The following is a 12,477-nucleotide window of genomic DNA, read 5'->3' as shown; positions in this document are numbered from 1 at the left end:
TCTCTTACTATCCAACTATATACATTGTATAGTATACAACACCTCCCAATAGCCTGTAGTCTATCAAAAATAATAAAAGAGTATCACAAGACATGGGAGAGGATAAAAAGTAATGAGTTTAGGGATATAGTCTTTGGAGAAGAACACCTCTCTGATCCCTCACATAGTGGCAGTTAACATTTGATGGAACACAAATGGGGAGCCTCATTTTTGGACCCTACCAGGAAGGCAGCATTTTGTCATTTCTCCAAGCCACATACACTCCAGAATGATGTTTAGAATGGGGCAGATTCAGGATATGCATGGAGCTGGTGAGAAGCAGAGCCACATCGGTGTAGAACAAAATCACAATTACAGATTGAAACAACTGGGGATTCTGAAAGTTAATGTTTGAAATTGAGTTCAAACAGCCTTCTTCTCTTTTTTCCCCTTCTCACCTCCTTTTTTTTCCATTCTTCTCTCCCTTTCTCCCTCCCACCCTCCTATTCTTTAACAACTGTTTATTGAAGACTTAATGTCTCTGTGTCAATACCAGAAACCAGAAGCAAATTTACTAAGAAGCTAATTCAGCTTAAGGTTTAGGGCTCCTCACTCACATGGGCCAGGAGCTACAGGTTTGTACATTTGCATAAAATTTGAAATAGTAAGATATTCTAATAACAACCCGTTAGACTTCTGTTTACACTCAAACTTCCCCTCTGCAACATTCCCCACAAGTCAGGTTGTACTGAATGGCTGTGGGCAGTTCTGGCAACTGGGTAAGATGTGGTTGTATTGGTGTTACATTTAGATTGGGTTTAATGGGATTTGTTTATGTTTCTTCCCTGGGCTTTTATGTGCAGTTCAGCTATTGCTAGCCATTTATGACTCCAAGGAATACAGTGAGCCAACTCACTGGGCATGGTAACCTGAAGTGCAGAACCAGAGGTTGAATTGAAATATAACCATCACTTGGCTTTGGCCATGTAGCACCTGAGTCATGTGGTAAAGATGAGAAACAAGATGTGAAACGTATGCACCAAAAGTCTGTGGAAAATTTTTCCAATCATCAGCTATATAAAATTTAATGTGAGAGATTCAGTTTACACCAAAGTCTAACCAAAACTGAAGTTCTTTTCTATTAGGAATAAATTTGATAAGGCCACATAATTACTGATGCATAATTTACAAATGTATCATGCATATTTTTTCTCTTTCCATAGCAACTATTTGAAATTTCTCAGAATTCCTGTGTTTTTGTATTACTGCTGTGCCCTTTACCAAAAACACATCTGTATGTGAAGTCTCATGTGTTAAGCCCCCCAACTATCAAGAATAAGAACAAATCCAATCAACCGTGTTAGAGGAAAAGACTCAATTATCTTTCCATTCTCCTTCAGAATATTACATTTACAAAGTCATCGTTATACAAAGAGATGATCAAAGAACATGTAGCCAAAAACATAGGTAGGAATTATAGAGATGTGTCAGGCACTTATTGTTAAATATCACATTTATTTTTCTGAATTTTGTGATATTTATGATAAAAATCAATTTTTATATATAACTTGTAATATCTTATTTCAAATAAATGTCCACTTTCATAATTAACTTGTATTCCTTTTCTTAAGGAAGTCTCCCCTAAGTCTTGAAAGCTTTAGGTCCCACGAAATCTATCTATGCCTCTGCTTGAAGACACCAGAAACAAATAAAAAAAAATACTAAGACATGAAGTCAGAGAAAAGCAAATACCATATGATCTCACTCACGTGGAATTTAAGAAACAAAACAGATGAACATAGGGGAAGGAAAGGAAAAATAAAATAAGATTAAAAAAAGCAGAGAGAGAGGCAAACCAGAAGAGACTCTTAACTCTAGGGAATAAACTAAGGGTTGCTGGAGGGGAGAGGAGTGGAGGGATGGAGCCCACCCAACTGGGCGATGGGCATTAAGGAGGGTACTTGAAGTAATCAGCACTGGGTGTTTTATGCAAATGATGAACCACTAAATTCTACCTCTGAGACTAACAACTACAAAAAAAGACACGGTGCTTGCCATCCAGAAACATGCATTACAGGGAGGAGACAGGCTGACAAATAAGCCATCACCCAACTTCAGGGGGAATAGGGAAGTATGTGAAAAATTCTGTGGTTCTTTTAATGACCAAATCAAATGCAGCTCTAATTTCCGTCCCTGACCCTGTGTTGGTAGTGGAGGTTTGTGTAACCTGGTGGAATTTTCACGTCGGCTGCTATTAATACACTCCATAAGCCAATGAGTTAGAGTTGTTCACTCAGGCAATTACAAACTTCCTCAGGAGTTACAAGGCTACTGAGTCTTAGCTTATGGGCCACATGTCTTTCATCTCGTCCTGTGACACCAGCACATGGTTCTCTCACTGAGATTTCTGTGTTCTGGAATATTGGCCACTCACAGATTTGGATAGCCTCCAGTGCGCTGGAAGGAGAAACTCTGAGGGGATTTGAGGCAAGCTTGGAATGATGAAGAAAGATTTAGAGGGTCCTAAAAATCATCCAGGTCCCTGTCTGTCTGCAGGAAGCAGGATGAATTCTGGCAAGGAGGCCATACTGAAATGCTATCAGCCTAATTAATGTGGTGACATCATTTCATAGAGGCTCGCCTCCCCCTGGATCCCGATGTAGCCATGCCTGCCTGGAAACCTTTGGCAGGCTCAGACAACTTCTGAGTCTTTTCTTACAATCTGATCCTGTGACACACTTGAAACTTTCAATGCTTCCTGAAAATGAATGCTTTTAGAACTGACTCATCACCTCCCTCACAGTACCAGCCCTTTTTCTGGACCTCCTCACTTCTGGGTTTTGTATTTTCATCTCCACACTGCCCCAGCCCAATCTCCAAGCCACTTTCAATCCTTCCATTTTTCTCTCCCTCCAAGAGGTTCTTCGGTGAGGTGAATGAGACAAAATATGGAAAGGACGGCATATGTAACATCCGGGACATGCTAGACACTCAGTGAGTGACAGTTCACTTTTTCTCCACCATTCCTCCCAGAACCAGGCATTAAAACAATTCCATGGTTCTCTCACCAGGTCTTAGTGTACCCTTCTCTCTATTCCATGCTATACAACATTACCACAGGTCTTTTCTAGACTGTTCCTATAACAAGCCTAATGTATAATCCCCTATAGTAGATTGACTTGTGTTCCTCAAAAAACTATCTAAATCCCAACCTTCACTTCTATGAATGTGACCTTACTTGGATAAGGATCTTTGCAGATATAATTAATTTAGAATCCTGAAATGAAATCATCCTGGATTTAGAATGGATCTTGGATTCAATGACAGATGTCCTAATTAAAAGAGGGAAAGACATAGAGACAGAAGGAGGGAAAGCCCATGTAAAGATGGAGGCAGAGATTGGAGTAATGTATCTTCAGATCAAGGAATGCCAAGGACTGTCCACAGCCACCAGAGGCTTAGAGAAAGGTATGGAATGGATTCTTCCTCAGAGGCTCCAGAAGGAGTCAATACTGTCAACATTAAATTATGACTCCCGCAAATGTGAAAGAATAAAATTTTAAAAGAATTTGTTTATTTATTTGAGAGAGGGACAGAAAGAGAGAGACAAAGGAGAGAGAGAGAGAGAGACAGAGAGAGAAGACAAGTGGGGAGGAGGGGTGGAGGGAGAAGGCAAAGCAGACTCCTGGCTGAGCAGGGAGCTCGATGTGGGGCTCAATCCCAGGACTCTGGGATCATGACCTGAGCTGAAGGCAGACACTTAAATGAAGAGCCACCCAGGCACCCCTGAAAGAATCAATTTATGTTAAGTCCTCAAGTTTGTGGAAATTTGTATAGCAGCCCTAGGACACTAATATACCCCCTCTGCCTGACCTTTAGGGTTCTCCCTATCTGGTTATGGCCTGCCCTTCTAAGGTTCTCTCTCATGACCCTGCTTTACAACTGCCCCTCTTTTACATATTGACAGTCCCTTGGTCATGCAGTGATCAGTTCTATATTTTACCTTTTCCAACATGACCCCTTTCCCTTCCCTAAAACTCATCGTGTCTTCTGCACTTTTTCAAATCCGAATCCTGAAATGGAAGGTCTACCCTAGTCCATTGTGATTTCTCTCATGTTCTAAATTCTTGTAACACACATTTGACATTGAATCGTGTTTTGTCCAAACAGCATTTTTGTTTCACTTTTCACATATGTGTGTATCTCCTTGAGGGAAGGATGTTTTTGTAACACAGAAAATGTTGAATAAGTAAGTGGTGTCCAAAAGTACTGATAGAGAACGCAGGTGTTATGGGCTGAATTGGGTCCTTCAAAAGACATACGTTGAAGCCCTAACCAGTATCTCAGAATGGGCCTGTATTTGGAGAGAGGGTTTTTTAATAGGCAACTGAGCTTAAATGAGGTCAGAGGAGTGGACTCTAACTCAATATGACTGATGTCATTTAAGAAGAAGATATTTGGACACACAGAGACACCGGGGATTTGAGTGCAAAGAAGGATAACCATGTGAAGAGATGGTAAGAGGGTGGCCATCTGCAAAGCCACAGAGAGAAGCCTGGAAGAGATACTTTCTATAGAGCCCTCAGAGGAAACCAATCATACCATTGGACTTCCAACCTTCAGAACTGTGAGGAAATAAATTTCTATTGTTTAAGCTGCACAGTTTGTGGTATTTTGTTATGGCAGCTCTAGTCCAAGAATACAGCAAGTAAAAAGCTAAGACTGAAAGTCAAAAAAATAAGCTCCTGAAAGGGGGAGTAAAAAGATGAACATATTTTCTACTTGCACTTCTGACACTCTTCTCTCGAGTGCCATACCTATTCCTAAAATGATCCACTCTCTGACAGAGCCCTTAGTAAAGCCCAGAGATTTCCAGGTGTATTATGAAAACAGTATCACTTTAGTATGAAGTTCAAAGAGATTTGAGAATGGAACTGGCACCTGCCCTCCACCACTCTTCACCCTCTTCTAGAATGATGTTACTGCCTAACCTACAGTTAGGAAGTTACCTGACAGTCTGTTGAAGCTAACCTGCCAATTAAAATTATATGAGGTTCAACCACGGGGCTTAGGTTTAGGCATTTTCTGGGATTGGTTGCAAGAATATTGATAAGGATTAGTGGATTCACTGACTAGTTGGCTGGTGGGGATCAGGACAATACTAGTACTTATTTTATTTCATTTCATTTTCCTTTCTTGTCTTGTGTGTGCCTTTCTCCTTCTTATTCTTTTACTATCCTATAACCTCCATTGCTCAGGGAAAAAAGGTATTGGAATTGATTCCATAATATTTAAACTAAATTTGGAATTCTGAGCTCCCTCCTGGAAAATAATTTTAGAGGTTCATTGACTGAATGTAGTATATCCAGAGGGAGGCACTCAGAATGGCAAAGACTCTAAATACTGAGGCACCTGAGAGTGGCTGAAGTATGTGATGTTTGGTCACAAGTATATTGCAGGCTTACTGAGGACATCAGTGTGTTCTCCATGGCTCCTGAGGTAAGGGCTGGATCAGTAGGTGTCCTAGCAGAATGCTGATGTCATTTTAACACAAAAACTTACATTGCATCATCCAATGGCCTAAGGACTAGGGGTAATAGGGTATGGAGGCCCATTGAATGCCACGTAGCTTAGTGGCTAAGAGGGTTTGGAGTTCTAGCTTTACCTCTTATTAGCCATGTGACCTAGTCTAGATACTAAATTCACTTAGCTTTAGTATCCCTATCAAAATGGGAATAATGATCACACCTCCCTCATTTTGGGTATTTGATGAAACAGTGCATGTCAACCACTGGGGAAACTGGTGCCAAGAGGGTGGTTTAATGTATTTAGCCACAGAGTTCATCCATGCCTATGCCTGCTTTTGAGCTCTAGGCTCTGTCTGACTCCATTATGTCATGTTGTTTCCAAGGTTCCTTCCAAAAAATAAAAGGGAAAACAAGACATAATTAGGAGGGCTGAGGCAAGTGTATTGAAAAGGAAAGGAGTTGGCCCCTTTCTATGGCCAACTGCGTTGCCATAGTTGACAAAAGGATCTTATCAGTCAAATTATGTTTCTTTCTTTTTTTTTAAAGATTATTTATTTCTTTATTCATTAGAGACACAGAGAGAGAGGCAGAGGTGTAAGCAGAGGGAGAGGCAGGCTCCCCTCCGAGAGCCTGATGCAGGACTATCCCAGGACTCCAGGATCAGGACTTGAGCCAAAGACAGACGCTCAATCACTGAGCCACCCAGGTGCCCCAAGTTAGGTTTCTGTTAAAACACCAAAAGAAACAATTTCTTCTCCTTTGTCCCCAGTCCTCACCTCCTCTGTTCCTTTCTTCTCTACTCTTCAGCTCTGGGCAGGCAGGTAGGCCCATCCTTACCCATAACCAGAGTGTCTCTGATGGAGCCATTTCTTACTCATTCTTTGCCCTCTTCTACCACTTACATCTATAGAAGGTTGTTTTTGAAAGCTGGCTCTTACTAGACTCATTATAACATTAAAAAAAAATATTAAACTCAGAGCTTAATTCTGTTTCTTACCATAAAATGTGAAAATTAAGAAGCAAACGGGAGTAAAAGAGCAAGGAAGGAAAGATTTAAAGCAGGTCATGCTCAGAAAGACCTCTGGGGATAATTTATAACCATCACCTCTTGGGTGTCTCTCTGAGATAGTCCATTCTGAGATGGATGTACCTTGAATTTTGTTAAAATGTATTAAGCACCTATTAAGCTCAGTGATCCTGATAATATGTATGATAATAAGCTGTCTGGTTGATACCTATTAACTAGGCTTGTGTCTAGGAGACACTAGAAAGAATATGAGGTATTTAATTGGGGATGCTTGTCATTACTAATAAGAAATAGTTTGATAAGTTCTTTGAGGTATTCACTTAAAAATGCCACCAAATGTTAGAAAAGTACAGTCTCTGAGGTAAGCTACTACATATTATGGATGGCTCCATTCTAATGTATGCTTTACATACATTATATTATTTGGTCCTCACAACTTGTTAGCATTATAATCCCTATTTGATAGATTCAAAAATTAGGTCAGAGAGGGTCAGTAACATTCTCAAGATCACACAGAACTATATGTCTAAAAATTGTGTCATATACACTTTTTCTTAAAGTAGTATTTTCCTCTACTCAAATTATAAAAGACCATAGAAGGAATTGAAGACATAGACATTGTAATATATGTTTTCTTCTCATAACAATTGTTAACTTTTATTCTTCTTGACCAAAGTGTAAAAAATCATTTGGGGCACCATTAGTATTACAGACTTATTTTTCAAATGTGCTCCGGTTTTTAAGCAAAATTAGAAGACACTCCAATTCTCAAACAGGTGTGAGTCCATTAAGAACCACCCTGTGATCTGAGATATGAATTCGAATTCCTGAACATTAGTTACCATTTCTTAACTTAAATGCTTAGAATGTTTAAAAATGCTACATATTCATGTGGATTTCTCAAGGATATCAGAGCATACATGAGATGCATTCTTTGTGCATATTTAAGCTTAAATGTATGTATTTTAGATTATATGAATAGTGAGAACAGTATACATAGTGTATGATATTTATATAGTTTCATTTTTTTGGAAAGAACTTAATCCTCACAATTATTAATAATTATATATTATTTCATTTTTTGGAGAGAACTTAATCCTCACAATTATTAATAATTATATATTATTTCATTTTTTTGAGAGAACTTAATCCTCACAATTATTTAACTGTACATTAAATCTAAATTTAAATCTAAATAGCAACTACAACTGATATTGGTACAGGTCTGACTAAGCTGTTTTTTGCTTTTATGATATGGGAAAAGAGAAGAGTTAGTAAAGAAATGCAAGCGTTCCTCAAGCCCCTCTTGCCTAAAACACATTCCATCCAATCTCCTGAACCGGCTGGAATATCCTTCTCTACCCCCACCCCACCATCCTCTCAATGCAGTGGGAAAGTCGGTGGGTAATTGGGTCCAGATTGGAGATGTTTAAATATTCATGAGGCTGGCAGGGGACTGGGAGGGGGTGACTGTCTAGAATGGGGGTGGGGGCTGGGGAAGTGATTAGTCATTGAAAGCTAGTGAACAATTCTGAGAAAGAGAAAAGGAAGAAAAAGACAAGACGGGGGGGGTAGGGAAAGGGGGAGAAAAGAGGGGAAGAGAGGGAAAAGGAGAGAGGAGAGAGGCAGGGAGAGGGAGAGAGAGGGAGAGGGAGAGGGAGCATGTGCGCTGAGCAGTAGCCGCGGACCTTACAGTTGCTGCTAACTGCCCTGGTGTGTGTGAGCAAGAGAGAGAGAGAGAGAGAGAGAGAGAGAGAGAGGGAGAGGGAGAGGGAGGGAGGGAGGGAGGGAGAGGGAGAGCGCGCTAGCGCGAGAGAGCGAGTGAGCAAGCGAGCAGAAAAGAGGTGGAGAGGGGGGGAATAAGAAAGAGAGAGGAGGAAGGAGAGAAGGCAGGAAGAAGGCAAGGGACGATACAACCATGCTGTGCTGTATGAGAAGAACCAAACAGGTAGAGCTAAAGATTTTTACTTCTTGCTGTTGTGAAATTACCAGACTACAATATTTCCCTGTAAAGGCAGGAAAAAAAATTTTTTTTTTTAACTGCTTCTGCTCTGGCCATGGTGCTTGCGTTTCCTTAGCATATGGTAACTGATGGTTGCATCCCAGCTTTTATTCCATTCTGTCTGTCTTTCATGTTCTTGGTTTGGGAATGCTGCGGCTAATTAGGATGAGGTTAGGGGGGGGAAATATATGCCGGTTTGGCCAGAAATAAGATTTTTTTTGGGGGGGGGGGCTCTTGGTGAATGCTCAGCGTTTTAGGTCTCTGGTTTTGCGGGTGTGGATATAGAAAGGGGTGTGGGGAAAGGATGTGGACTCTACCTACAAGATGGGGAGGTGATCCTTTAAATCATTTGCAAAAGGCAGGGTTGAAGGAATCCTATTCTGTAATGAGTGTTGCTTGCTCTGTCGTGCAATTTTCTCACATGTGCTGCGGAAGAAGCCTCATTTCGTACATGCATGAGCTTCAAAGGGGCGCAGGTACTAATGGAAAAAACATGTGAAGGGTTTATTTATTTATTTTTCAATGAATGAATGAAACTGTGATTTGGAAGGTGTTTTTTTTTAATGAAATTTATTTATTTGCTTTTAAAGAGGCTCCAAAGACAACTGGGGTTGGGGGAGAGATTGGAGGTGCAGGGGGAGAAAATCCCCTTCCCAAGATCGGTAGCCGATTGTGCACCAGCTGGTCGGAGGAGAGGGTGGACCACGCCCCTAGGAGCCTTGGGCTCCGATGGGATGGGAAAGACGAGCCGAGTATTACCTGTTGGAAATCAGGTCTTTTCTCTTCTCCCTTTCCCTGCATCTTTCCTGGGATTGTCAGTGACCGGAGCCGGGCTAACATTTTGGATAATAAGCATGGTGACTCATTTTCATCAGAAGAGGGACACATAAGAGCTTTGCGAGAATCCGTGTCCCTCCATCCCTCCCCCACTACCCAGGTTTCTCTTCTATTTCAAATTGCTCACTTATTTCTTGAAAGACATTTTAGAAACTTGATTGGGCTGAGGGTGGGGAGCAATGACGAGTTCAGTGTTCTGCAGCAACCGGCAGTGCTCTGGCATTCTCCAAATGAAGCTTTCAAACATTCATTGGAACATGTTTGAGTGATTTTGGCGAAGGTTAAAGAGAAAAAAATGGGTGTGATATGTGGGTGAGTGTGTGTGTGCGTGCGTGTGCATACTCGTGGGAGGGGAGGCAGGTCAAAAGAGCCCTTTGCAGATTGATTGCCTTGGGGTGGGGTGCAAGAGATGGGATTTGGGCATTATTCCTGTACAGGTATTGGATATTGGGCAATTTGTAATACACTCGCTGAATCCGAAGGGGGTGGAGGGGAGTGGTGAAGAAACAGTCTGCCAGCTTTGCACATTTAGCCAGCGCCCTGGAAGGAGGGGTGAGGGGTGGGTGGTGTGGAGGATGAAGAAGGAGAGGAAGGGGAAGAGAAACAGGAGCAGAATATCAGATCAGTGGGTGCAGGGGGTGGAGAGGCAAGGGAAAAATAAATAAGATAAATAAATAAATAAATAAATAAATAAATAAATAAATAAATAAATAAATAAAATATTAAAAAGTAGCAGACACTCCAGGGTTTTGTGTGTGTGGTTTGTGTAGCTGTGTTTGAAAAAGAGCATGAGAGTCTTACATGCACCACTTCCCCAAACTGCTCAATGGTTCCAGAGATTGATGCTTCCATTGGCTCATTTTTCAAACCAGGACATTTCCTTTCCTTGTCTTCCTTCATTCTAATACATAAAATGCAATAGATACAGGTGGCTGGGTTAAGCACACTGTCAAGGAAACGTTCTGAGGTTACCCCACTGGTGAGCAGAGGAAATAAAATTTAGGAAGGCGGAGCCCTAAGGAAGCCAATGCTATTCATTAAAAAAGGTTTCCTTTTAGATAGAAAAATATGCCGGTTTACAACTTTTTGCCACCCCATGTACACACATACAAGGAGACACACACACACCCCTCAACAAAAGAAATCAAGCATAATTTTAGAAAAGGATTTGAAGCTCTAAGTATTCCCTTCCTTAACCCCCCCCCCAAAAAAGGGGACAGCTGCCTTCACTTGGGTTCTATCTCACTCCCAGCCCCAAGCATTCACTGTGATGTGCAAAGTGAGAAAGCTGAAATTGTGTGTTTGGGGAGTTGTAGAAATTCGCATGTAAATGTGTAGAGCATCCGCATACTTCATGTACGACGGTCATGCGTGTACCCTGTACAGCTTCCACACGCCTGCATGGGTTTTAGCATAAATCGTAGTCAAGAGAGAAAAGGAAAGGTAAAGAAATCGTCATATCTGCCCATGCATTTCATGCATGTGTATTTCTGTGTGGCATGGCCATGTGCCCTCTGGAGTACTGCTGTGCACCATTCACGTAAGTCAGTATTTCGGATACCATTAAATCAGACAGAAGGAAATGGTGTATTCAGGGCGTGGGCTGCACACTACCCTGACTGGCATTTACATAGCGTGAGTACTAAGTCTCACACAGGTTTCCTGCTTGGGGGTAAAATGATCCTCTATCATTCAATTGGGCTGAACCGCGTTGTGTTTATCCTCCTGCCGTCTATTAATCATTCCTAGTCCTTAACAGGGAATAAAACAAGGGCAAAACCCTGCAAAGGTCTACACGCTGCCACACCCATGGAATCCAGCAGAAACGTGGGAGGGGGCTGGAGGGACTGCACTTCCTTCCTCTTCCACTTGAGCCGCATAAAGAAGCAACCTTGGATTTCTGAGTTGTAATACACGGCCAGTGGGTGAGGAGAAAGCGTAAAGGATCTTTATTAGCCATTAATTACCACGATGGGTTATTACAGCAGGAAGAAGAGAATGGGAGCGGGGTGGCCATGAGAACATGGTAAAGGAGTGGGCAAAGGAGGAATAGAATAAAAGGATCCCTGAGACCTTATTAGTTTCTGATTTTCAAATATCTTGGGGCTAACTTTAAATAGCGTAATTACCATGCGTACTGCAGATGATGAAAAACTTGCAAGATGGGATCTGTGTCCACAAAGCCAGAAAACTGAGCTGTTTTCCTTTGTTTCAAGATAAGGATTTTAAATTGTAATCCAAGTGTAAAGAAAACCAGGGCAGGCAAGTGGCCCCTCCGTCCCCCACCTCTCAACCCCACCAACATCTGCTTTTTTTTTTCCTCGTAAAACAAATAATTTTTATCTGGAGAGAGTGTGATATGTCGTTTGGAATGCCAGCCTCACTGCGCCTTTCCCTTGCAGTGTTGGAAAGGTGTGGAAGGATGCCGCCTTGCTGCTTGGTGCAGCCGATTCCTCCTAGTGATAAATTGGATTCCTCCTAAATCTCACTGAGCCACACCCAGTGTCACCCAGGGACTAAGTGAATTAATTAAATGGAGGCATTCTACTTAACATAATTGAAACTGTTTTGTTTTTTTTTTTTTCCAATGGTGATTTCTATCACACATTTCCAAATTTAAACAGAAGAAATCATGTAAGAGCTTTTTTTTTTTTCCCTGCCAAATTATGTAGACTTGCAGAGAACCTTAAGAAAATTCATGGTAAATCTAGAAATGAGTTCCTATCTGGTGACTGTAATTCCTTAGAATCCCTGCCTGGGTGCATACACAATGAGCCCTCTCCCTCATGCTGTGGGTCTGCAACTTAGGAACCCCCCCACACACACACCCATGCCGAGGCAATTGGGATAAGAAAATGTAGGGTTAATTTTCTCTCTTGCTGAGTTGGCAAAACTACAGAAACCTTCTTTCATGTTTTATGCGAAATGGCAGAGCTTCTGTTCAGTGAGAGGGAGAGTAGCCTGGGTCTCCTTTGCCTCCGTCATGGTGGAATTGTCAATGCAGTGCCTGGGGCTGATGAATCCACATACTTCAGTTTTACCTGACCCCATAAAGAAGGGGGGTGGGGCTTTCAGCCAACAGTAGTGCATATATATTAACCAAA

At 41.6% G+C, this 12,477-nt stretch overlaps 1 protein-coding gene across 1 annotated transcript in view; it reads left to right on the top strand.

Moving 5' to 3' along the window:
* The first annotated feature begins 8,342 nt into the window (after positions 1-8,342).
* The window catches only part of GAP43 (growth associated protein 43), a 102,002-nt gene continuing 97,867 nt past the window's right edge, over positions 8,343-12,477 (top strand). The window contains exon 1 of the mRNA XM_055316245.1: positions 8,343-8,482. Within this exon, the coding sequence (XP_055172220.1) occupies positions 8,453-8,482 (30 nt within the window). The 5' untranslated portion in view covers positions 8,343-8,452. The remainder of the gene's footprint in view (positions 8,483-12,477) is intronic.

The sequence above is a fragment of the Nyctereutes procyonoides genome, unplaced genomic scaffold (genome assembly GCF_905146905.1).
Source record: "Nyctereutes procyonoides isolate TBG_1078 unplaced genomic scaffold, NYPRO_anot_genome, whole genome shotgun sequence".
In the NCBI taxonomy this organism is placed as follows: domain Eukaryota; kingdom Metazoa; phylum Chordata; class Mammalia; order Carnivora; family Canidae; genus Nyctereutes; species Nyctereutes procyonoides.
Note: the sequence above shows the minus strand (reverse complement) of the source record. Positions and strands in the feature narration are given on the sequence as shown.